This window comes from Balaenoptera musculus, chromosome 6 (assembly GCF_009873245.2).
Source record: "Balaenoptera musculus isolate JJ_BM4_2016_0621 chromosome 6, mBalMus1.pri.v3, whole genome shotgun sequence".
Classification (NCBI taxonomy): domain Eukaryota; kingdom Metazoa; phylum Chordata; class Mammalia; order Artiodactyla; family Balaenopteridae; genus Balaenoptera; species Balaenoptera musculus.
In genome coordinates this window covers 25237119-25263745 of record NC_045790.1, presented here as the reverse complement: position 1 = coordinate 25263745, position 26627 = coordinate 25237119, and the positions used below count along the sequence as shown (strand labels likewise).

Genomic DNA, 26627 nt, shown 5'->3' with positions numbered 1-26627 from the left:
AACAACAGTTTGAACTGTATACTTTGTTAAACACCAAATCACAACCATCCCCACACAGCAGTGGCCTCTGGGTCTATGAAAACATAAACAGAGATGTAAAGGATCACATGACTTTGGTTTTGAGGCGCTGACTCTGGAAACAGTCATGAAGAGACTGAGAGGATGCAAAGTGGTTAGTGCTGTAAAACATTCGATGAGGAAAAAAGAAACCTGCAAGAAGGACATCACTTTAGAAAGAGTGGATGGGGAAAGAGATTGGCGAATGAGTACAAATAATAAGTGCTATTATCATTAATGTTTGCCACAGATGCTGTCATCGAAAAACTGGGTTCTTTGTTTAATGACATTTTTGTATCACATATGAGAGATACCAAACAAATTGGTTTAAGAAGTGAGGGGAACATTTTCTTTCTTTCAATATTTATTTATTTATTTGGCTGCACCGGGTCTTAGTTGTGGCATGCGGGGTCTTTTGTTGTGGCAAGCGGGCTCCAGAGCGTGCGGGGTCAGTAGTTGTGGCGCGTGGGCTTAGTTGCCCTGTGGCATGTGGGATCTTAGTTCCCTGACCAGGGATCGAGCCCGCGTCCCCTGCATTGGAAGGCAAAGTCTTAATCACTGGACCACCGGGGAAGTCCCAAGGGAACCTTTCCTCTTGGTATGAAATCTGGTGTGTTTTTTCAGCCAGGAAAGACTGCTGCAGGCCAAAAGGATGTGCATGGAAAGGAAACATTTTTTTACTTTTTGCTTAGGATTTGCCAACCAGACACGGTACCGAACTGCTAACGTTGGATGTTAAATTCTCAGTAGATGGTTTCTTGTTCAGACCCAAGGTAGAACTGGCTCAACAAGAAAAGATTCTCTGAGTTCTACTAGGCACATGATTTAAAAATATTTTCTCAACACTCAATTGTTTCTCTCTACACAAAACTTCTTTGTTCCAAAGTTTTCCTTCAAAAACTCCACAGTTCAGCCTTTTATATCATTGTTAGGAAACTGATATTTTTTAGCCAAAAGTTTGCAACTATTTTCAAGAAATGTCAAACACATTTCCATTAAAGGGAAACATGGCCAAAAGGTTTATTTTAGAGAAGGCTGGTGACCCTCGGATTCTGATTTACAAAGATTATACTGACTGTGGTCTGTAGGGGGAAAGAGGAGCGCCACCCACCTTAGTGAAGGCTTTAATGGCACGTGCAAGAACGGCTTCCTCCACGTTGGCAGGAATCACCTGCAGGCTCACTATGCAATGCAACACGCAAAGAATAGTCTGTTGCTGGCCCTGTTTTTGCAGAAATCAAAATCAAACAAGTTAGGGGTGGGATAGGGAGGGTGGGAGGGAGACGCAAGAGGGAGGGGATATATGTATACATATAGCTGATTCACTTTGTTATATAGCAGAAACTAACACAACATTGTAAAGCAATTATACTCCAATAAAGATGTTAAAAAAAAAAATGCCTCATGAAATAAACTCAAAACAACTGCTTAGCCAAGAACTGGTTTGTGACCAAGTAATCATTATCTCAAATACTAAACTATCTACCAAGGGCTCTACCAGTGTTTACGGTTATGTGTTAACTTGAAAAGCTTTCAGTAGGTAATATCAAAGCTGGTTAGTTATTACACAAAGTAGAGTTGAATCTGAAGATAAGTGCAATTTAAAATCAAATGCCTTCCATGCAGTAAACTGAGGACGATCCATCCTTGTTGTTTCTAGACATAATCGTTTCAGTATGGCTAGTAGATGCTGACACGTCACAGCGATACGTGGACTAGTTGGCTGGGTACTCAGTACCTTCATCATGTCTTGCCAGTTGCAGACAATACTGAGTGGGGAGGGACAGAAGAAGAAAGACAGCCACAGCCCTCCAGGAGCATGCCATAACATAAGGGGGAAGGTCCCTGAAGAATGTGTCCCCAACTTGACTCCTGAGGGTTGCTTACTTTGGAGAAACAAAGGAGAAACTCCATCACTGGAGCAGTTCGCATTCAATACACGTTGCCCCCTGAGAGCCACTAATTTCACTTCTGGAAATCTACTCTAAGGACATGATCTGAAATGCAGAAAAACCTGTAAGCACAAATTATCATTACAGTGATGCCTATAAAAGTAAAAGAACTCTAAATAATGTAAATGCCCTGCATGTGAGGGTTGGAGTGAATGATGAGGAAACAGCACAATGTGACAGAAAGTACATGACCTTTGTGCCAGAGTTTGTATCCTGCTCTGACACATGCTGCACACTGTGGGCAGACTGCTTCACGTTCCCTTTTCTGAAAAGTGGGGCCTCTACCTCTCTGAGTTATGGAGATGAACAAAGGTGAAAATAGAAATTATGACCTAGCAAGGGCCTGGCCCATTGCCACCCAATGAAAGTTAACTGCCTTCCTTATCCGCCCTCCTGTTTCATCTCTAAAATTTAAATGCTCAGAAAATAGCCTAAGAAAAGGACTGCAGATACAGGAAAAACCTTATCTTTAAAGATGTGCATCACACAACTGTGAGCAAGTGCCTGTGTGTATCTCTGTGTGTCTATATGAAGTAGTAATAGTAGTAGTAGAAGATTTGGAAGCAATGAGGTGTTTACACCACAGCGTAGTAGGTTACTCAAGGCTGATTATAACATTGTTTCCTAAAACAAAACAAAGCCTATTTATAAATGAAAATTTAATACCTCTTCAGGGTTAAAAATATTAAATTGTATAAAAGAATCTACAATGAAAAGTCTCCCTTGCTTCCTAGATCCACTGTCTCCTACTACTATTCTCTAAAGCAGGGGTCCCCAACCCCCAGGCCACAGACCGGTAACAGTCCATGGCCTGTTATGAACCAGGCCGCAGAGCAGGAGGTGAGCAGCGGGCGAGTGAGCGAAGCTTCATCTGTATTTACAGCTGTTCCCCATCACTGGCATTACTGCCTGAGCTCTGCCTCCTGTCAGCATTATGGTGAGTTGTATAATTATTTCATTATATATTACAATATAAAAATAGTAGAAATAAAGTGCACAATAAATGTAACGTGCTTGAATTATCCTGAAACCATCCTCCCCCCAACCCACTCCATGGAAAAACTGTCTTCCATGAAACCACTCCCTGGTGCCAAAAAGGTTGGGGACTGCTGTTCTAAAGGCAACCACCATTATCAGTTTCTTATCTTTCCTTCTATATTTTATACATACACAAAATATATACATAAATGTATATATGTGACACACACCCTTTTTAAAGAAATACAAATGAGTGCATATTCCAACCTACCTCAGTTATTCACATTATATGCTCACAGTAAATAAGCAGAAACAAATACTTGAAAATGAAAAAGTGGTTAGTTATAACATATCCCCATGTTAGAGCATTACCTACCCATTAAAGTTAACATTAATGAAAAACTTAAACATGGAAAAATACCTATGTTATAATTTTGAGCAAAAATGAAGTATAAAGTTGTATGTGAAATAATTTTTACCAAGTTAACATATGCATCAGTAAGATTGAAAGAAAAGACTTGAAAATGTTTAAAGTAGTTCTCCTGGGGTTATGGGTATTTTCCTTTTTTATTTTTGTATCTTCTAAATGTTTATACTGGGGATGCATTTCTTCTCTTACCTTGGAAAAATTTAAATTAGACCCCGATAAGGGATTCTGTGTGAATTCTCTTTTTTATAACGGGTTTTTTCAGTCTGTAAAACTTGTATTGAGGGCCTTAGTTAACTTCACCAACTGTTCAACAGCTACTTTACCTTCTCTAATAAAAACAGTGCTTCTGCGGCATCCGCAGATCTGTCAACCAACATGTCCACGTCCTCTTTGGTTATCACAGGCTCCTTCAGCTGCTCCACCCAAGACCACATCAAACTGCACAGGATGAAAGGATCCCTTTCGCCACATATTCTTTCCCAAGCTCCATCTCGGGAATTTAGTTCTTTCTAAAAAGGAAGGAAGAAAGAAAGAGAAAAAGAAAGGAGAGAGGAGAGGAGAGGACAGACAGGAAAGGAGGGAGAGGAAGAGAAAGAGAGAGACAAAGTGAGGGAGAGAGGAGGAGAGGGAGGCAGGCACGGTTTGACATCTGATGATCCTTAGGCTGTCCAGGAGAGTAAACTCTTAGGCTCTGGGGTGCAGATCGGGACCCCTCCCAGTGACCCCACTTCCAGGCAGTACCTTGGGCTAAGACATGCAATTTCTCTAAGTCTCAGTTTCCCTTTGTAAAGTTCATCTCCACCCCACAGGTGGACTGACTAACTGAGAGGGCTGTTAAAGCTCTTGGTACAAAGAAAGGCTTAATTAACCTGACTTCTCCACTTTGTTTAGAGACCACAGAAACAGTTCAAGAAGAGGGAACCTTCCTTTTCAGGCTCCTTGGAACAAAACAAATATTTACTGCAAGGAAGTAGAATGGTAGATGAAAAAGTGTAAAGTGTAAAAGTGCCAAAAAGTTAGTAAATGTGGTATACGTATTTCTTTCAAATTCCTTTTTAGAATCCTATGTAGAATTTAACAAACAAGCCCTGTATTCTGAAATTTGATAGGGTAAAATAACTAGGAAGTCTTGCCAATACTCCAAATGTCTGGAGATAATTTAAGATTTTAAAACTTTACCTCACAGAGATCAGGGGAAAAGTGAGATAAGAATCTTAATTTCTGATAGGGTTCAGATTTATTTTTAATAAATAAAATACGTGTTTGCAATAGTAATAAGCAGAATAATTGCCACCATTCATTCATTCACCCATCCAATATTCATAGAATACTTATAGTATGATAGGAACGATGACACAAGACTTATCTCTGATTCTTACAGCAACCCAGCAAGGAGGTCCCCTTTACAGATATATGTACTGGGGGGCTCAGGAAAGATGAAGTAACTTGCCCAGGAGCCCAAAGTGCGAGAGCGCATTCCCAACCCAGATCTGCTCTATCCCAGTCTGTGATGTTTTTCTCACGCTACCAGGGTCCTCCAGCACTGGGTTTCTCTTTATTATGTCATAAATAAGCCAAAACTTTTAGTTGTGGATAGTCCTTCATATCCCCATAGATCATGTATATAGCAGAGTAGCTTTTACTCAATTTTTATGTTGGGCAGGAACAACATGACTCAAAGACCCTCTTAGTAAAACAACCATTACATCATTGTTGTTTTCTGAAATCTTCCAGCAGGGTTAGGAAAAACATCAGGGATGATGGAAAGTATTAAACACATGAACTGTATCCTGGCCCTGCTGCCTTTGGACCACATCACCGCAAGCACATCACTTGACCTCTGTGACCCTTAGTTTCCTGACCTGTGATACTTAATTCATAAGGACTGAAAGATTAACAAAGAATCTGTAAAAAATATCATCTGTCTCACAGGGTTACTGTGAAAATCACATGAAATAATAGATGTGAAAGGGCCTAATAAGGGCACAGGCAGCATTATGCTACTCAAATCACGTTCATTTTACTTTTTCCAGAATTCAACTGATTTGTTTTATTACTGAAAGACCCACAATAAAATCTAGAAAGGAAGAAAAAGGCAAACCTGTCCAAATGATAGGGTAGTATCCACCTCTAGGAAATGCTTTCGTTTATATTATGTGTTCAAACAGTCTGGCCCATGTGGGGCTGACCCACGAGGGGGTGGTGAGCTGTCAAGCCTGAACCCGGAGGTCCTGCAGCTAGCTACTGTGGCTCACAGCGACGCAGAGGAGACCTGCTTCACTGAGTGGAAGGCTTGCTCAGTTTGGAGTAGGAAATAAAGAAAATACTTCATGTTGGAAGAAAGCAATACATCTAGCTATTCATTAAGCAAAACACGACAATTCTGATGAAGAAATCGTGTGTGGAAGAGCTCTCCTCCTGTCACACAGTTGCAAGTGAGGGCGAGGCTCCACGCCTCCTCTACCCGCCTCTGCATCTGGAAGGTCTGGCCTTCTGAGAAGTGTACACACCTTGTTTGATTAACGGTAGCATATGGAAAAGTAGCTACACAAATAATTCATGGTAGGTTATGGGCTAACGAGCCAAAATTTCACTGAGCCAGGCCTCCCCAGGTCAGCCCCACATTTGGGCAGTTTACCTGTTTCTGATGACTAGGTTTATAAGGCCTGCCTTTCCTCTAGACTAGCTGCTTATTTTGGGCAGAGAGCAAGGTTAATTTAAGATTGTCTTCCTAGTGAAAGTACGACACAAAAAGGCGTTAAAATTTAAAATTTCACATTCTAATTTAAGTAAAGGCTAAGAAATAGACCCCAAGAACCCAATCTCAGATAAAACCAGTGGCACAAAGGTACGCTGTGGCCACTCCCATTTGCCTTCCGGAATCCAGCACCTGCCTTACTGGGGTGGATTGGGAAGTCTGCAGGAGGGAATGCTGAGCAGACAGCATCCATCACTCGTCCTTCTGGCTTTACTTGATACTTGGGTTAATGAGCTTTGGAAAAGAATTGTCTCTATTTCATTTGTATCTCTGTCACTGGTTCTCAAAGTGTGGTTCTCTGCTAGGTCTCAGGTTAGAGATACTTCGGGTCAGTTCCTACAGCTGTCTGCTGTGGTCTGTTCATCTGTCCATCAGTCCTGCAAGCCCAGTGAGAAAGATGGAAACTATTGACATCAATCAGTATCATTGCCTTGCTCAGTCAAGCACCCTGCTGAGTGCTAAGCACTAAGTGCTTTCTTTCACAGAGATTGAAATGAACCTACAAAACAGCCCTGTGTCTGTTGTTTCTATGACAGCAAGCTGGTATCATAGCTGAGTAACTTGAAGTTCAAAAGTTACGTATTATACAAACATGTCTTCAAATTCCTGTAACAAATGAATCTGGGAAAATGTATTGTTTTTTCTCTGACACAAATATTTCCCACTCATATATAATTAAATGAAATACAAGTACCTGCCACATTTCTACCTTCTTTTTCACTTCCTCCTTTTCTGCAATCTCATTTAAATTTGCCAGGGCTTTGGCTGCCAGTATTCTCCTTGCTTCAACACTCAAGTCAGACTGTAAAGCCGTGTATGGAGCAACTTCAGACAGATATTTGCTATCCCGGGTTTCAGTTCCAACCAAGAACTGTGCTTTGGGACTGGACGCACAGTCCACAGGGCGGCGGCAAGTCTCACTGTCCTCCGCAACGGAGCTTGGGCCACAACCACCATGAGTTTCACACTCACAGTGGGACACTTGCTGGTGAGAACAGTTTAGTTCCTTAGGGATGTTTGCAAAGTTTGGTGTAACTGGTTCCCCAGGGTTGTATGAACCTGAAATACCTGAAGAGAAGGTTCTACTTCGCTGTACTTCCTTTGGAATGTTCGTCCTATGGAAAATTGATGACCTGTCATCTTTGAGTCCTTCCAGGCCTCCAAATTTAGCATGATTCCAGAAAGAAAATGCATTGCGGACCAGCGTTTCCTTATTTAAATCTAGCTGTGGAGACTGTGGGGAGTAACAATGGCTTATGTGCTTCTGCTGCCTGGGGTTATGGCAAAGCACGGCCTGGGCAGGCACTGTCCACGGAGTCCTCCCTTGCTCCAGAAGTGACTCGGCTCTCTTTAAGTCCGAGTCACTGTAGCTGAGCTGCCTTTTCAGACGAGTCAGGGGCTGAAGGCACTCAACATTCCGCCTCTTCCAAAGAGGGTCAAACTCTTGCTCACTGGAAAGAATCACATCCTGATTCTCAAAATCTGCCACCACTGCATTGGGGGTGAAAGAGTCCGATGTATCACTGTCATGTCTCAGTAACTCTTTATCCAGCTGCATTGTGACCATCTCAGAAACAGTCTTTTCAATTTCAGCAGAGAGGCCAGGTACTTCTGCCACTTCTTCCGTCACTACTGGCCTGTTCTCAGCTAAGTCCAGCAACAATTTGCACACGAGATGGATAATTTTGGGTACATGTTTCAGAAGTCGTGCCTCATAGCCATGAAGCAGATGCCGCTGACGAATGAGATACTGTGCTAAGGTGACAGCATGTGCCTTGGGGTCACAGCAAGAGAATATATTGCGAAGAGGAATCAGAAACTGAGTAAATTCCCTTACACATAGTAGCTGTCCTCGGGTTTGTATGGAATTAGGTCGCTTTGCTCGAACAAATATAATTGCTTGGTCAGCAGTCATTCTTGTTGCAAAAACTAAGTAACATGCTATTAAAACACCTAAACAGTGAAGAAGAGAATATTGATATGAGAAAAGCTTATATTTTTATTTATACTCTTTGGTGATTTAAAATTTGAATACGTGTTAGGAAACCACATAAATACAGAAACATTTTAAGGACAATGATAACTTTTTGTACAGGTGTTCATCTATTTTACTAAGTCTATATGGCAACCCTCCCCTTGACTGAGAACCCTTGGTCACCTCTGTACTCCAGGGCAAGCACCAAGAACTGCCACAGTGAAGGTGAGTAGGTGTGGAGTGAGGGGGGATGACTGAGTGTGGAGGGTGATGACTGAATAAACTGATGACCTGGCCCATTTACCGTCATTAATGCCCAACTCCAACATGGAAGAAAGCCAATCCTGCTTTCCACTCTGAACAGCTCTTAAAAATTTCTATCCAATCAGTCTGTACACTCTGCTTGGAACTTCCCACCCCTGCCATCTTTGACATCAACTGGTGGCACATTCCAGACTGGCATTTTTCCTACTTGGGTATTTTTATCTTTGGCAATTATTCACATTCACAATCTATTTTTTTCTCCTGATAATTCTTATTTAAGACTAAACTAATGCCTAAACTAATATATATTTTCCTCTAGACCATAACTATTTTTCTATAAGCACTTAATATTAAGGAAAATAGCCTTAACAGTATAAACATTATGTATTCTTGTTAATTAATACTAAATTAAAATGAATAATAAAAAGGCGATAATCAATTAACTCAAATATAATAGTTAATTAACATCAAGTAAAAGGCAAATCAAAAGACATCTGTGTTAATCACTAAGTTTGTGAATCTCGCTACACATGAAAATCAGAACCTCTGAAAAAATGCATGTTTTCCTAGTATACGGCAAGGTCCAACCTATCTTTCTCACTAGGACATGTCAGTTCTTTGGGGTAAGTATGAAATATCTGCAGAGCTGTCATGTGGAATCCCTAGAACAGTGAGATTTTGGCTCAACCGTGAGAGCTGACAATCTGGGACAGAAATGCGTCTCTACCCTAAAGATGCTCCCCAGCAGGTGGAAGACCCAGTGGCAGGTATATGGGTACACTGTGGACAGAGTGGAGCTCAGGTGTCTGGCTAGATTATATGACAATGAAGATTCCAACCCTTTTTGTGCCCCAATATCAGTGTTGCACTGATATTCTGCAGCATTTTCAAGTAAAATCATTGATTTTTATATAGAATTCTAGGTACAGGTAAGACTCTCCTTTACAAACAAAATCCTTACAGCCATGGATTTTAAATCATGGCCCTGCCACTTACTTGATGTAGCAAATTAACCTCCTTCAAAACTTACATTGTTGCTAAAGACTTAGAAAGATAGTAGGTGAAACAATGCTTGCTATTTTCATTATTATTTTGGTTAAGGAAAATACATTTTAAAAAGACACTGCATATTAAAAACAAAGTGTTGATTTTTTTCCTTTAAAGAAGAAAATCAGAAAGATCATTTAGCTAGCTATGGAAATCCACTTATTTATTACTCAATATGATGAGGTTTTAGCACTAAATCATTCAAAAATACTCTCATGAATATATGGTCACTGAAGCTATCTAAGATATTTCAAGTATCTTTTACTGACTTGTTCCATTTGACTCCAAAACTTCGATAGGAATCTGAAAACTATCCTCTAGAATTAGGAAATATTCCTTATATGTTTAAATATGTAGAAGGACAATAAAACCACCTCCTAGAATTTACCTGTTCGACCAAGCCCTGCATGACAATGGATAGCTACTTTTCCTTCTTGTAAGGCAAATGCCATCACCTTCACCATATCTAAGATGGTGGTAAGGGATGCTACACCATAATCCTTCCATCCAAAATTGTAGAAATAAACTGGACAATGAGAAAGAGAACAAGAAGAAAATCAACATACAGGAAAAATACTTGTAAAGACATTTGAAAAAAGTGAGTGAATTCATGAAAAGTATAAAGCTGTAAGGCATGCAGATCTCACTGGATGAGTAGACCTAAAATAATAGGCTTTTTACATTTCCAGTAAACTTACTGTTAACATTTCTTAAAAAGCACATTCTATATTACTTAACACATTTCCTGCTGAAACTCAGTCAGAAAGAATTAAGGAAAAGCAGGATTGCAAATTAAAGTCAATGATCTATGCCAAAATTACTCAACCGTGGAGGGAAAGCATGCAACCTTGTTTAAGCATGGAAACATGTCTAACTGATAAATGGCATAAGGTAGTACATATAGATTTTCTAACTAGTGGGATAAAAAAGCTAACATAAACTTCTTAAAAACAAGTTGTAGATCGTCACATACAGAATCCCTGCATCCTACTCAGGGGCAGAGCTATGCAGTAGGTAAAAGCATGAGTGAGTCCTGGGTTCCAATCCTGCTGCCATGTTTAAGCTGTGTGATCTTGGGCAAGTCAGAACTTCCTCAGCCTGTGTGACCTCATGTGTGAAGCAGAACAACTATATTATGTGACTGCTTTAAGGATTAAATGAGATGACAGGTCTGGATACTGTTTATATTAATTATACAGGCATTATTTCTACAAGGTCTCCTCTCAAGATCCCTCTCACAGGAAAAAAGAAATCTTATACTTTCAACAGCAATACCACAGAAGCATGATCGCATTATTTAAAGTCAAAGTTAGCTCATCTTCACTTTTTAGAAGCCCTACTACACTACTATGCAGTAACTGTTTATTTCCATCACCTTTTTAACCTAAGAGCTGAATAGACAAAACGTCTCTGAGTTCTGTCCTTGGTAACTCATGGAGAGGAGGATGGAAGGACTTACTGCCAGCCTCCATGAAAGCTTCAGGAAGGTATGTGAAGCCACTTTCTTGTTCCAGCGGGTTCCCACAGCTGGCATGCTCACCAGGACGCTGCAGGTTGATGATACTTTTTATGCCATGGCTTAAAGGAAAAAGAAAAAAAAATTAGTCATATTGGGAGGTAGTGTTAAAAAAATTAACCATTTTTGGCATTAATAAACACTATTAACTACTTTCAAAACCTTAATTGTCTTATTTGAAATAAGTTCTTCACACTCCTGTTGGTAAAATGAAAGCACCTCTCCATTTGAGGTCAAAAGCAATAGGAGAGAAAACACAAGCTGGCTTATTAAAGTGTGTAAACACGCAACGTTTACCTTCGGAACTGCTCGATGATGCAGTACTTCTCGAGGAGCTCAGTGGACGGGCGTGCCATGGCCAGGATATTTTCAGTGACCCTACAGATGGGAGGAGGGACTGGTGATATGCACAAAACTGAGAAAGAAAGATTTCAAGCCCTTACGTTTTCTATGATTTCAACAATGCTATAAGGTAAGAATCTCCTTATACAAATCTGGCTTCAATTCTGTATTATGATTAGGGCTCTAAGAAACCCTAGCTTCTTAAATCCCTGGAAATAATTCCAGGACATAAAGTATTTATGGACTCCAGGAAAGTACTTTCAAGGACTTTCATGAGATTCTAGTGGACATGACGGAATGATGGAGAAATCTCAGCTGGCAGCAAAGGACATCCTGGATTAGTTATCCAAAGGTTACTGACTAAATGAGGAGGGCCAGCTGGGAGGCATTTTTAGTTACATAGCTATCTGTACCTCAGTTACCTAATGTATTGAGTGGGGATAATGCCTGCCTCACAAGGTTGGTATGAGAATTCAATATGATGTGAATGTAAAGACTTTAGCACAAATCCTAGCATGTGGTTATGAATAAATGCTGAGTTACTGTAATTTTGCAAAAAATATGGCTTTGGAGTCAGTTGGACCTGGTTTCAAATGCTGGCTTTTCTACTTTCTAGCTGTGTAGCAAATTAATTAGTCTCTGGACTTCAATTCCTTCACCAATAAAATGACATTAATGATGCCTACTAAAGAGCTTTATGAAGATAATAATTTGAGAGTGTTCAGCACCATGCCTGGCTTGTAACCAAATGGATGTTTACTGAGTGTACAAATGGATAGAGACCCAGTAAATGGCTATCACTCTCACTAGGGCTCTGGCTTCACACTGTTCTGATTGCATTTCTCACCAGTGACCTGGTGAAAGATACATAAGGTAGACTATTGCAAGTTGTGGGTCACAAGAACCTGAGAGGAGTAACAGAGACATTAGATGAGCAGGTCAGGATTCAGAAAGATACTATCCCTCATGCCTGGGGCAATGTCTAAAACTTAACAGGGACCCCCAAAGGTTTGGGACCCCCCCAAATTTAATAGCACTTAGTGTAGGATTGAGAGAGATGTAACATGAAAGCAGCAGAGGCGAAAAAAGTTCAGATAGTTTAGTCAATAATAAACCAAAAATATGAACGTGACCTTAAGCTGCATTATTAGAAATTTACTTGTCTGACCACACCTCAGAAATAGTGTTTGCTTTTTCACAACATTCTTCAAGAAATATAGTGATAAACTGAACATGATTTATGGAGAACAACAGTGACACTGGACCCCAGACTATAGTACTACACATGTACTCAGCAAACCCAATATGAAAAAGTACAGGGTTGCAAGTTAGTAAGCTGGTTGACAAATATCTAATTTGTAAATGAATTCTTGCTCTATAAAATGATTCACAAGCACAGTTCTTTGAATAGTGAATTCCTCTTAGTGCATTCCAACTGTGATTTGGTTTTGAATATCAGAATTTTTTAGAGATATCACTACATCAAAAAAGGTATACTCGACAGTTTACTATTAATAATAAAAGCAGTATGATTCAATAATGAATGAATTACACTTACATACCATAAACAAAGTAAGCATCTTATATTGTCTACTGAACTGACAACTCGTACCACCTTCTACTGAGGCAGACTGGAAGTGTATGTATGTGTATGAAAATGTATTCTTTTACACAGAATACAGGAACAAAATAAAAACGAGGCTAAAGCTTACCTGTATGAAACTGAAAAACTACCTATGTACCTCATAATTTCTCAAATTTATCGTTGAATATTTTAATTATTTTTAGCAATTTCTGAAATTTAAGAGCTATCTAGTTACCATTTCTTTAAGATACTTTACATACAGCATTCCATCCAATTAAAAAAAACCCTATAGGGTTGGTTTCATTATTTCCATTCTACAGATGATGAAACTGTGCTTCCAACTGCCTGTGTGAGTAGACCAAGATCACACAGCTTGTCAAGTGGCAAAGCCAGGGATGGAGGTGAGGTCCTCTGACTTCAAAACCCCACATTCCTTCTTCTACAGCCCACTGCCTCCTGGCCATCTCCTACACGTCCATTCCCTTTTCCCACTTAGCAGTAGGTGGGAGCTACCAAAGACAGACAGAATCACTTACCAGGATGAGTAGACCCCCTTAATAGCTTGCTCCTGTTCACTCCAGCGGGCTGCATTTTCATACTTGCAAGCTTTGCCACCACATGCCATGGAACAGGCCATATGTCCAGGAATGACATGCCGTAAACGCTCTCCAACTTTTGTATACTTTGGTGTTGGACGTCCTGAATTTCCTAGAACAGTCAAAGGGACGATTCAAAATCCTACTCTCTGAACAGAATAGTAACTTGAGAAACAGCTTCCATTTTCTCTCAGGATTGTAAATGACAAGCTGGTGCTAAATCCCCTTCATTTTGTCAGGAATAAAACTGTTTCCCTTTTGTACAAGTACACTATCCTTTACTACAGAAAAGGCTTTTGCACACAATAATCTCCACATGTCATATTGGTAATGAAAAGGAAGAAACTGTAAAAGCAGATCTTCTACAAGGGAATGAGTTTTGTGCAAAAACTACATTTTTAATGAAAAAACATAAAACATTCAATCATTTTTATCTCCTATTACATGTCTACTGAATCTCTTAGCATAACAGACAATAAAAAGTATAATGCAGAATTAATTGTCAAAATTTTAAAAAGTATCAACACAGCATAACCTCTTCACAGTTCTTATATTTAAACTCAAAGCTGTGGCAATCAATAAGAAGAAAAGGAGCTTTACTTTTTCTCTCGGGGCAAGTTGGGTTTCTCTCAGCACAGCTGACAGAGGACATGGCCACCATCACCTGGAGAGAGGATGAGGAGAGCATCTTGGCAGTGGAGCTGCGCCGCCCCTGCTGCAGTCGCAGGATGGGGTCGGAGGCAGAGTGTCGTCGGCCCTGGAAAAAGGAGCTGAGGAATGGCACAGCAGAGAGCCTCCGGGGTGGATCCTGCATGGCGCTGGGCTTCCAGGAGGGAAGAGCTGGAGGCGAGATGTCAGCGCCAGCCTGCTCCATGATGAAGTTACACGGAGACATGAGCATCACTCTGCGTGATCTAACCGCTATTCACGATAGGCTGACTTGTTTCCATAGTGACAAACAAAGAAACTACTGATTCCCACTCAGATCTGTACAAGCAAAATCCCATATGAATGGATTGTTTTGAACAGATTGTTCAAATATAGGGAAGAATAACATGTATTTTAAATAGATTATACCTAAAATGTGACTTTTCTATTGTTTCTCAAACACATTTAAAAGATCTGACTGCTCAAAGAATTACATCTAAAATACTGTAATGAATTTAGAAAAACGTCTTTCTGATGTAAACACACACATATTAAAATATTTAAATTTTGTTATTCCTTTCATATCTATTCTTTGAACATTTTGAAAAATATTCTCTTTCTATGGCTCTCTGGAACAGGGCAGATAAAAAGTTAATTGTAACGAAGTGAGAGAGTGGCATGGACATATATACACTACCAGATGTAAAACAGATAGCTAGTGGGACGCAGCACAGGGAGATCAGCTCGGTGCTTTGTGACCACCTAGAGGGGTGGGGTAAGGAGGGTGGGAGGGAGACGCAAGAGGGAGGGGATATGGGGATATATGTATATGTATAGCTGATCCACTTTGTTAAACAGCAGAAACTAACAACGTTGTAAAGCAATTATACTCCAATAAAGATGTTAAAAAAAAAGTTAATTGTAATAAAGTGGGATATACTAGATACCTCTAACACTATTAAAACACCATTTAATTTTTCAAAATAAAAAAACCCTATTTTTTTTATAGAACTATTAAAGAAATGCTTGGATACAACAAATAAAGATATCTGTAGGGCTGATATATTAATCAAAAGACATTTATATTCATATTCTTATTTTCAGAATGTGAAAACCCAATTCTTGGTTATTGGATAGTAATAGTAGTCATAACTATAGCCCTCAAAAACTCAAAGACACAATTCTGTGCCTTTTGTTGCCGACTATGGGGAAAGGAAAAGCTTCAGTAATGTCTTGGCAGAGGCATAGGAAGAAAATTCACTAAGTATCACATTTTTTAAAGGAACTGGATGAGGGGGAGGTTGCAACTTGAGGATCAAGATATAAAGAACACAGAAACTATAACAACCACCAACTGTCTGCCTCCTCTCTTGTTAATGTCAAGCTGCACACCCTAACCCCACCCCCGTGTCTCTCTCCCTCTGTCTCTCCAAATGGTATTTCAGCCATGTGCAGGTGGAAACAGTCTACTGTCATAGATAGGGTTCTTCTTTGTTTTGTTCTGTTTTATTTTAACAATAATGCTTTAAAGCACGCTCCTTTTAAAACACACCCCCCATCTCCCCAACTGGATGTGCTTTGTCAAATAAGACAGAGTAGCTCAATTTGGTGCCCAAATTCCTACGAGTATAGCATCCTGCCCCTGTTATTTTGCATACAGCAATGGAAAAGAATTCCTTTTAACGTACCTAATCCAGAAGGCACAGCTTCCACACAGTTTTACAGGAAAGGAAAGAGTAGAGGATGCGGTGTGGAAGGCAAGTTGGAACCTGATGGCAAGAGACCCTAAATGCTCAAACTAAGGGGTCTGAGTCTGCTATCTGGGGAACAGGGAGTCTGACTCAAGTTTCTTAGAGTTAACATTCCCTGCAAAGATAGGGCCGGGAGCCAAGGACTGGGGGCCTGCTGGGACTGTGACTGTGTGAACGGAGCTAAGCATGGCAACAAGACAGTACAGGGGCAGACACTGCGCTGGGTGCTGAGACTTCAAGCCTAAGTGAGCAGCAGCAAGATACTGAAGCAGGTAAATATGGGAGTCCATGAGAAGAAGGTGTGAGAGAAAATCCGGTAGGCAAGTTCCATCTGAGATGAAAGGCATGTGAGGCAGCAACTAGGAGGTCTCAACCAGTGAGTAGGAAATGCCTGATCTGTGCAGCTCTAAGGACATCCACAGAGGAGAGTCCAAGTAACTCTGTTCTCAACAGTTCTGAAAATGAGAATGAATTTGATGAGGATAGGACTTGTCTGGACCAAGCTAAGGAACGAAAGGTTTGTGTATTAAAATACAATGTCTTACAGAGGTGTGAAACAAGAAATGTGAGTATATGTAACTAAACTGACCCACAAAATGAATAAAATAACTATTTTCAAAAAGAATACAAAAAGAGACCAATTTGGTACAAGTTCTGATATCTTTTATTCCATGAATTAGAAGATAATCTCTATAAAGTCATGGCATGATTGTTTTTCAGCAACATTCTGTGAACAAAAGTGTGGTTATGTGGAGATGTGGATTTCTGAGGTTGGCACAATAGCCTAAAAATCAATTAAAAAATTTAAATTGGGATGAGTTATAGATTTCTAATGATGAATTGTTCAGGCTTTTAGAAATAACATTTTAAAATTTATTTAAATTACCAATAGGGAAAAAGCGAAGCCTTACCTATAGATAGAAGGAGGAACAAGACTATTTTAATTTCTATTTCATGTTTTATATAAGATGGAAGTATTTTAGAGTAAGAATAATTTTATGAAGGGCCATACTTTCAAAAGAAACTAAAAGGTAAAGAACTGAGTTATTTGTAATGAGGTGGATGGACCTAGAGTCTGCCATACAGAGTGAAGTAAGTCAGAAGGAGAAAAACAAATACCGCATGCTAACACATATACATGGAATCTAAAAAAAAAAAAAAAAAAAAAAAAATGGTTCTGAAGAACCTAGGGGCAGGACAGGAACAAAGACGCAGACATAGAGAATGGACTTGAGGACATGGGGAGGGGGAAGGGTAAGCTGGGACGAAGTGAAAGAGTGGCATAGACTTATAAATACTATCCAAATGTAAAATAGATAGCTAGCGGGAAGCAGCCGCATAGCACGGGGAGATCAGCTCCGTGCTTTGTGACCACCTAGAGGGGTGGGATAGGGAGGGTGGGAGGGAGACGCAAGAGGGAGGAGATATGGGGATATATGTATACGTATAGCTGATTCACTTTCTTATAAAGCAGAAACTAACACAACATTGTAAAGCAATTATACTCCAATAAAGATGTTAAAAAAAAAAAAAGGTAAAGAAACTTTTTTTCTGGCAACCACAGAGAAAGTCTATAGAACCTCATTATTATAAGCTACATTCACCTCTCTGCTCTCCTTCCCTCCTTCCTCCATAGTTATAACTTGAGGCCACAAGAAACAACACTACTGTTGTTTCTCCACTTACCTGCTAACAGGATCTATATTTTCCTTCTCTGACAAAGTGTTTTTCTAAATACATAAGAAAAAAAACATCAGTTTTCTATATTCCATGAATATAAAATCATAGGGGACCCTGCTTCATTACTATTTTTACCCTTTTTCTTCCAAATATGCTGTCTCTAAAAAAAAAAAAAAATCAGGCTCCAAGAAAAAGTAGGAAAACAATACAAAAGATAATCCCCATGACCAATCCTATACTCCCTCCTAAGATGCTGTAATCATCAATGCATAAAAGACCCCTCTCAAAGCATAAAGAATACGGGTGCTGCACTCTAAACACAACAATACATTTGTGGCCAATGGCCTGTCTGTAGGTAGGCAATCAGACCTTCCCAAATTCAGAATAATATTTAAGGAACCAAATGAGATACTGGTCACTGCAAATGTGAAATTAAGCACAGTTAACAACAAGGAAACCTACCTAAAGTTACTTATGAGCCCTTGGTCTTTTCCTCTTTAATTTCTACATGTGGGTGGTTAAAGCACCAAAGAGTCTAAAGAGATGTGGAGCCTCAAGAACTGGTAATTCCGTTTTATACTCAAGAAAGGACTAATAACTTCCTATTTAAACAAACTCATGCAACAATAGGCCCAAGAATGCAGTGGGAGATGGAGGTCCATCTAGGCTCAGTCCTAAGTCAATACAGGAGTCATTTCCAGGAACTGGAAATGGACTAGAATGCTGACTTTACAGCTTCTTGTTTTCCACTTTTTGTGACAGGAGGCTCACTTCTCACAAGGCAACTAACTATTCAACTGTTTGACAGCTCAAGATGTTTTCTAATGTTGAGTCAAAATCCATTTCTCTGTAAACATTGGTCCTGGTTCTTCCCTCTAAAAATTAAAAACAAAGCATCTCTTTGACTTGCAAGGTTTTCAAATATCTGAAGACAGAACTTCTCTAAGTCTTCCCCTACTGGGGTCAAATCTTCTTAATTTTTCAAACATTCCTAGTATATGTCATTGTTTCCAGATCCTTCACTATAATTCCCCTTCTTCAGAGAGCCCTCCCTCTCCCATTTACAGCTAAACTTCTAAAAAAAGATGACTTCATTTGCCATTTCCATTTGTCACCTTCTCATCCTCAATCTATTCAACTCTGGTCTCTGTCTCCAGCATCCACTGAAAACTGATCTTGCTAAGGTCTCTGATGCCTTTTTATAGTTTTTATCTTATTTTGACTGCTTAGCACATTTAACACAGTTGAACAATTTAGTTTCTTTTCTTTTTAATTAACATCTTTAGTGGAGTATAATTGCTTTACGATGGTGTGTTAGCTTCTGCTTTATAACAAAGTGAATCAGTTATACATATACATATATCCCCATATCTCCTCCCTCTTGAGTCTCCCTCTCTCACACCCTCGCTATCCCACCCCTCTAGGTGGTCACAAAGCACTGAGCTGATCTCCTTGTGCTATGTGGCTGCTTTCCACTAGCTATTTTACGTTTGGTAGTGTATATATGTCCATGCCACTTTCTCAATTTGTCCCAGCTTACCCTTCCCCCTCCCCATATCCTCAAGCCCATTCTCTAGTAGGTCTGCGTCCTTATTCGCGTCTTGCCCCTAGGTTCTTCATGACGATTTTTTTTTTTTTTTAGATTCCATATATATGTGTTAGCATAAGGTATTTGTTTTTCTCTTTCTTACTTCACTCTGCATGACAGACTCTAGGTCCATCCACCTCACTACAAATAACTCCATTTCGTTTCTTTTTATGGCGGAATAATATTCCATTGTATATATGTGCCACATCTTCTTTATCCATTCATCTGTTGATGGACACTTAGATGGCTTCCATGTCCTGGCTATTGTAAATAGAGCTGCAATGAACATTGTGGTACATGTATCTTTTTGAATTATGGATTTCTCAGGGTATATGCCTAGTAGTGGGATTGCTGGGTCGTATGGTAGCTCTATTTTTAGTTTTTTAAGGAACCTCCATACTGTTATCCATAGTGGTTGTATCAATTTATATTCCCACCAACAGTGCAAGAGGGTTCCCTTTTCTCCACACCCTCTCCAGCATTTATTGTTTGTAGATTTTTTGATGATGGCCATTCTGACTGGTGTGAGATAATATCTCACTGTAGTTTTGATTTGCATTTCTCTAATGATTAATGATGTTGAGCATTCTTTCATGTGTTTGTTGGCAATCTGTGTGTCTTTTTTGGAGAAATGTCTATTTAGGTCTTCTGACCATATTTGGATTGGGTTGTTTGTTATTTTGATATTGAGGTGCATGAGCTGCTTGTAAATTTTGGAGATTAATCCTTTGTCAGGTGCTTCATTTGCAAATATTTTCTCCCATTCTGAGGGCTGTCTTTTCGTTGTTTATGGTTTCCTTTGCTGTGCAAAAGCTTTTAAGTTTCTTAGGTCCCATTTGTTTATTTTTGTTTTTATTTCCATTTCTCTAGGAGGTGGATCAAAAAGGTTCTTGCTGTGATTTACGTCATGGAGTGTTCTGGCTATATTTTCCTCTAAGAGTTTAATAGTGTGTGGCCTTACATTTAGGTCTTTAATCCATTTTGAGTTTATTTTTGTGTATGGTGTTAGGGAGTGTTCTAATTTTATTCTTTTACATGTACCTGTCCAGTTTTCCCAGCACCACTTATTGAAGAGGCTGCCTTTTCTCCACTGTATATTCTTGCCTCCTTTATCAAAGAAAAGGTGACCATATGTGCGTGGGTTTATCTCTGGGCTTTCTATCCTGTTCCATTGATCTATATTTCTGTTTTTGTGCCAATACCATACTGTCTTGATTACTGTAGCTTTGTAGTAAAATTTGAAGTCAGGGAGGCTGATTCCTCCAGCTCTGTTTTTCTTTCTCAAGATTGTTTTGGCTATTCGAGGTCTTTTGTGTTTCCATACAAATTGTGAAATTTTTTGTTCTAGTTCTCTGAAAAATGCCAGTAGTAGTTTGATAGGGATTGCACTGAATCTGTAGATTGCTTTGGGTAGTAGAGTCATTTTCACAATGTTGATTCTTCCAATCCAAGAACATGGTATATCTCTCCATCTATTTGTATCATCTTTAATTTCTTTCATCAGTGTCTTATAATTTTCTGCATACAGGTCTTTTGTCTCCTTAGGTAGGTTTATTCCTAGATATTATATTCTTTTTGTTGCAATGGTGAATGGGAGTGTTTTCTTAATTTCACTTTCAGATTTTTCATCATTAGTGTACAGGAATCCAAGAGATTTCTGTGCATTAATTTTGTATCCTGCTACTTTACCAAATTCATTGATTAGCCCTAGTAGTTTTCTGGTAGCATCTTTAGGATTCTCTACATAGAGTATCATGTCATCTGCAAACAGTGACAGCTTTATTTCTTCTTTTCCAATTTGTATTCCTTTTATTTCTTTTTCTTCTCTGATTGCTGTGGCTAAAACTTCCAAAACTATGTGGAATAATAGTGGTGAGAGTGGGCAACCTTGTCTTGTTCCTGATCTCAGTGGAAATGGTTTCAGTCTTTCACCATTGAGGATGATGTTGGCTGTGGGTTTGTCATATATGGCCTTTATTATGTTGAGGTAAGTTCCCTCTATGCCTACTTTATGGAGGGTTTTTATCATAAATCGGTGATGAATTTTGTCAAAAGCTTCCTCTGCATCTCTTGAGACGATCATATGGTTTTTCTCCTTCAATTTGTTAATATGGTGTATCCCATTGATTGATTTGCGTATATTGAAGAATCCTTGCATTCCTGGGATAAACCCCACTTGATCATGGTGGATGATCCTTTTAATGTGCTGTTGGATTCTGTATGCTAGTATTTTGTTGAGGATTTTTGCATCTATGTTCATCAGTGATATTGGCCTGTAGTTTTCTTTCTTTGTGACATCTTTGTCTGGTTTTGGTATCAAGGTGATGGTGGCCTCATAGAATGAGTCTGGGAGTATTCCTCCCTCTGCTATATTTTGGAAGCATTTGAGAAGGATAGGTGTTAGCTCTTCTCTAAATGTTTGATAGAATTCGCCTGTGAAGCCATCTGGTCCTGGACTTTTGTTTGTTGGAAGATTTTTAATCACAGTTTCAATTTCAGTGCTTGTGACTGGTCTGTTCATAATTTCTATTTCTTCCTGGTTCAGTCTCAGAAGGTTGTGCATTTCTAAGAATTTGTCCATTTCTTCCAGGTTGTCCATTTTGTTGGCATAGAGTTGCTTGTAGTAATCTCTCATGATCCTTTGTATTTCTGCAGTGTCAGTTGTTACTTCTTTTTCATTTCTAATTCTATTGACTTGAGTCTTCTCCCTTTTTTTCCTGATGAGTCTGGCTAATGGTTTATAAATTTTTAAAATTATTTATTTATTTATTTATTTATTTATTTATTTATTTATTTTTGGCTGTGTTGGGTCTTCGTTTCTGTGTGAGGGCTTTCTCCAGTTGCGGCGAGTGGGGGCCACTCTTCATCGCGGTGCGCGGGTCTCTCACTAACGCGGCCACTCTTGTTGTGGAGCACAGGCTCCAGACGCTCAGGCTCAGTAGTTGTGGCTCATGGGCCCAGTTGCTCCACGGCATGTGGGATCTTCCCAGACCAGGGCTCGAACCCGTGTCCCCTGCATTGGCAGGCAGATTCTCTGCCACTGCGCCACCAGGGAAGCCCTGGTTTATCAATTTTATTTATCTTCTCAGAGAACCAGCTTTTAGTTTTATTGATCTTTGCTATCGCTTCCTTCATTTCTTTTTCATTTATTTCTGATCTGATCTTTATTTCCTTCCTTCCTTATGCTAACTTTGGGGGTTTTTTGTTCTTCTTTCTTGCTTTACGTGTAAGGTTAGGTTGTTTATTTGAGATGTTTCTTCTTTCTTAAGGTAGGATTGTATTGCTATAAACTTCCCTCTTAGAACTGCTTTTGCTGCATCCCATAGGTTTTGGGTCGTCATGTTTTAATTGTCATTTGTTTCTGGGTATTTTTTGATTTCCTCTTTGATTTCCTCAGTGATCTCTTGGTTATTAAGTAGTGTATTGCTTAGCCTCCATGTGTTTGTATTTTTTACAAATTTTTTCCTGTAATTCATATCTAGTCTCATAGCGTTGTGGTCAGAAAAGATACTTGATATGATTTCAATTTCCTTAAATTTACCAAGGCTTGATTTGTGACCCAAGATATGATCTATCCTGGAGAATGTTCCATGAGCACTTGAGAAGAAAGTGTATTCTGTTGTTTTTGGATGGAATGTCCTATAAGTATCAATTAAGTCCATCTTGTTTAATGTATCATTTAAAGCTTGTGTTTCCTTATTTATTTTCATTTTGGATGATCTGTCCACTGGTGAAAGTGGGGTGTTGAAGTCCCCTACTATGATTGTGTTTCTGTCGATTTCCCCTTTTATGGCTGTTAGTATTTGCCTTATGTATTGAGGTGCTCCTATGTTGGGTGCATAAATATTTACAATTGTTGTATCTTCCTTCTTGGATTGATCCCTTGATCATTATGTAGTTTCCTTCTTTGTCTCTTGTAATAGTCTTTATTTTAAAGTCTATTTTGTCTGATATGAGAATTGCTACTCCAGCTTTCTTTTGATTTCCATTTGCATGGAATATCTTTTTCCATCCCCTCACTTTCAGTCTGTATGTGTCTCTAGGTCTGAAGTGGGTCTCTTGTAGACAGTATATATATGGGTTTTGTTGTTGTATCCATTCAGCCAGTCTATGTCTTTTAGTTAGAGCATTTAATCCATTTACATATAAGGTAATTATCAATATGTATGTTCCTATTACCATTTTGTTAATTGTTTTGGGTTTGTTATTGTAGGTCTTTTCCCTCTCTTGTGTTTCCTGCCTAGAGAAGTTCCTTTAGCATTTGTTGTAAAGCTGGTTTGGTGGTGCTGAATCCTTTTAGCTTTTGCTTGTTTGTAAAGGTTTTAATTTCTCTGTCAAATCTGAATGAGATCCTTGCTGTGTAGAGGAATCTTGGTTGTAGTCTTTTCCCCTTCATCACTTTAAATATGTCCTGCCACTCTCTTCTGGCTTGCAGAGTTTCTGCTGAAAGATCAGCTGTTAACCTTATGGGGATTCCCTTGTATGTTATTTGTTGTTTTTCCCTTGCTGCTTTTAATATTTTTTCTTTGTATTTAATTTTCGATAGTTTGATTAATATGTGTCTTTGCATGTTTCTCCTTGGATTTATCCTGTATGGGACTCTCTGTGCTTCCTGGACTTGATTAAGTATTTCCTTTCCCATATTAGGAAAGTTTTCAACTATAATCTCTTCAAATATTTTCTCAGTCCCTTTCTTTTTTTCTTCTTCTTCTGGGACCCCTATAATTCGCATGTTGGTGGGAATTATAGGGGTTTAATGTTGTCCCAGCGGTCTCTGAGACTGTACTCAATTGCTTTCTTTTTTTTTTCTTTATTCTGCTCTGCAGTAGTTATTTCCACTATTTTATCTTCCAGGTCAGTTGTCCATTCTTCTGCCTCAGTTATTCTGCTATTGATCCCTTCTAGAGAATTTTTAATTTATTGTGTTGTTCATCACTGTTTGTTTGCTCTTTAGTTCTTCTAGGTCCTTGTTAAACGTTTCTTGTATTTTCACTATTCTATTTCCAAGATTTTGGATTATCTTTACTATCATTATTCTGAATTCGTTTTCAGGTAGACTGCCTATTTTGTCTTCATTTGTTCGGTCTGGTGGGTTTTTACCTTGGTCCTTCATCTGCTGTGTGTTTCTCTGTCGTCTCATTTTGCTTAACTTACTGTGCTTGGGGGTCTCCTTTTCGCAGGCTGCAGGTTCGTAGTTCCCATTGTTTTTGGTGTCTTCCCCCAGTGGCTAAGGTTCCTTCAGTGGGTTGTGTAGGCTTCCTGCTGGAGGGGACTAGTGCCTATGCTCTGGTGGATGAGGCTAGATATTTTCTTTCTGGTGGGCAGGTCCACGCCTGGTGGTGTGTTTTGGGGTGTCTGTGGCCTTATTATGATTTTAGGCAGCCTCTCTGTTAATGGGTGGGGTTGTGTTTCTGTCTTGCTAGTTGTTTGGCATAGGGTGTCCAGCACTGGAGCTTCCTGGTCATTGAGTGGAGCTGGGTCTTCGCGTTGAGATGGAGATCTCTGAGAGATTTTCACTGTTTGATATTACGTGGAGCTGGGAGGTCTCCTGTGGAGCAATGTACTGAACTTGGCTCTCCCACCTCTGAGGCACAGCCCTGACACCTGGCTGGATCACCAAGAGCCTGTTATCCACACAGCTCAGAATAAGAGGGAGAAAAGAAAGAAAGAAAGAAAGAAGAAGATAAAATAAAATACAATAAAAAGTTATTAAAAGAAAAAAGAAAAAATAATTTAAAAAAAATTTTTAATAAAAAAAAAAGAAACAAAGAAGAGAGCAACCAAACCAAAAAACAAATCCACCAATGATAACAAGTGCTAAAAACTATACAAAAAAAAAAAAAAAGGACAGACAGAACCCTAGGACAAATGGTAACAGCAAAGCTATACAGACAATATCACACACAGAAGCATACACATACACACTCACAAAAAGAGAAAAAGGGAAAATATATATATATGTCATTGCTCCCAAAGTCCACCTCCTCAATTTGGGATGATTCATTGTCTATTCAGGTATTACACAGATGCAGGGTACATCAAGTTGATCATGGAGATTTAAGCCACTGCTCCTGAGGCTGCTGGGAGAGATTTCCCTTTTTCTTCTTTGTTTGCACAGCTCCTGGGGGTCAGCTTTGGATTTGGTCCCGCCTCTGCGTGTAGGTTGCCTGAGGGCGTCTGTTCTTCACTCAGACAGGACGGGGTCAAAGGAGCAGCTGATTCGGGGGCTGTGGCTCACTCAGGCCACGGGGAGGGAGGCTTACAGAGTTTGGGGTGAGCCTGCGGCAGCAGAGGTCACAATGACGTTGCACCAGCGTGAGGCGCACCGTGTGTTCTCCCGGGGAAGTTGTCCCTGGATCACGGGACCCTGGCAGTGGCGGGCTGCACAGGCTCCTGGGAGGGCAGGTGTGGAGAGTGACCTGTGCTTGCACACAGGCTTCTTGGTGGCTGCAGCAGCAGCCTTAGCATCTCATGCCCATCTCTGGGGTCCGTGCTGATAGTCGTGGCTCACGCCTATCTCTGGAGCTCCTTTAAGTGGTGCTCTTAATCCCCTCTCCTCGCACACCAGGAAACAAAGAGGGAAGAAAAAGTCTCTTGCCTCTTCGGTAGCTCCAAACTTTTTCCTGGACTCCCTCCCGACTAGCTGTGGTGCACTAGCACCCTTCAGGCTGTGTTCACGCAGCCAACCCCAGTCCTCTCCCTGGGATCTGACCTCTAAAGAATGAGCCTCAGCTCCCAGCCTCCACCTGTCCTGGCGGGTGAGCAGACAAGCCTCTTGGGCTGGTGAGTACTGGCTAGCACCGATCCTCTGTGTGGGAATCTCTCCGCTTTGCCCTCTGCACCCTTGTTGCTGCGCTCTCCTCCGTGGCTCCGAAGCTTCCCCCCTCTGCCACCCGCAGTCTCCGCCCATGGAGGGTCTTCCTAGTATGTGGAAATCTTTCCTCCTTCACAGCTCCCTCCCACTGGCGCAGGTCCCATCCCTATTCTTTTGTCTCTTTTTTATCTTTTGCCCTACCCAGGTACATGGGGAGTTTCTTGCCTTTTGGGAGGTCTGAGGTCTTCTGCCAGCGTTCAGTAGGTGTTCTCTAAGGGTTGTTCCACATGTAGATGTATTTCTGATGTATCTGTGGGCGGGGAAGATGATCTCCACGTCTTACTCTTCCGCCATCTTGAAGCTCCCTCCACCAAAAATTTAGTTTTAATTTTTAAAAAATTTTGGAGAGGATTTTATTTTTTTGGAGCAATATCAAACTTACAGAAAAGTTATAACACCAAGACTATTGTTTCTTGAACCATTTGAGAATAGGCTGCAGACATACTGCCCCATTACTCTAAATAACTTAGTATATATTTCCCATAAACAAAGACATTCTCTAAAATTCCCCCAAATCAGAAAATTATGATTGATACATTATTAGTTGCCCACTATTCCTCAGACCTCTCTCAAGCTTCACTGATGA

The 26627-nt window shown here is 39.9% G+C and overlaps 1 protein-coding gene across 3 annotated transcripts in view; it reads right to left on the bottom strand.

The window, feature by feature from the left end:
- The window catches only part of PTPDC1 (protein tyrosine phosphatase domain containing 1), an 88025-nt gene that overhangs the window by 3250 nt on the left and 58148 nt on the right, over window positions 1-26627 (bottom strand). For 2 of the 3 annotated variants that reach the window (XM_036856862.1, XM_036856861.1), the window contains 7 exons: window positions 13441-13612; window positions 11275-11355; window positions 10921-11039; window positions 9850-9987; window positions 6870-8128; window positions 3741-3926; window positions 1169-1279 (listed from right to left, as the gene is read on the bottom strand). In XM_036856862.1, coding sequence (XP_036712757.1) covers window positions 1169-1279; window positions 3741-3926; window positions 6870-8128; window positions 9850-9987; window positions 10921-11039; window positions 11275-11355; window positions 13441-13612 — 2066 coding nt within the window. Of the gene's footprint in view, window positions 1-1168; window positions 1280-3740; window positions 3927-6869; window positions 8129-9849; window positions 9988-10920; window positions 11040-11274; window positions 11356-13440; window positions 13613-14100; window positions 14375-26627 lie in introns of those variants that run through there. The other variant, XM_036856860.1, reaches the window with a different exon arrangement.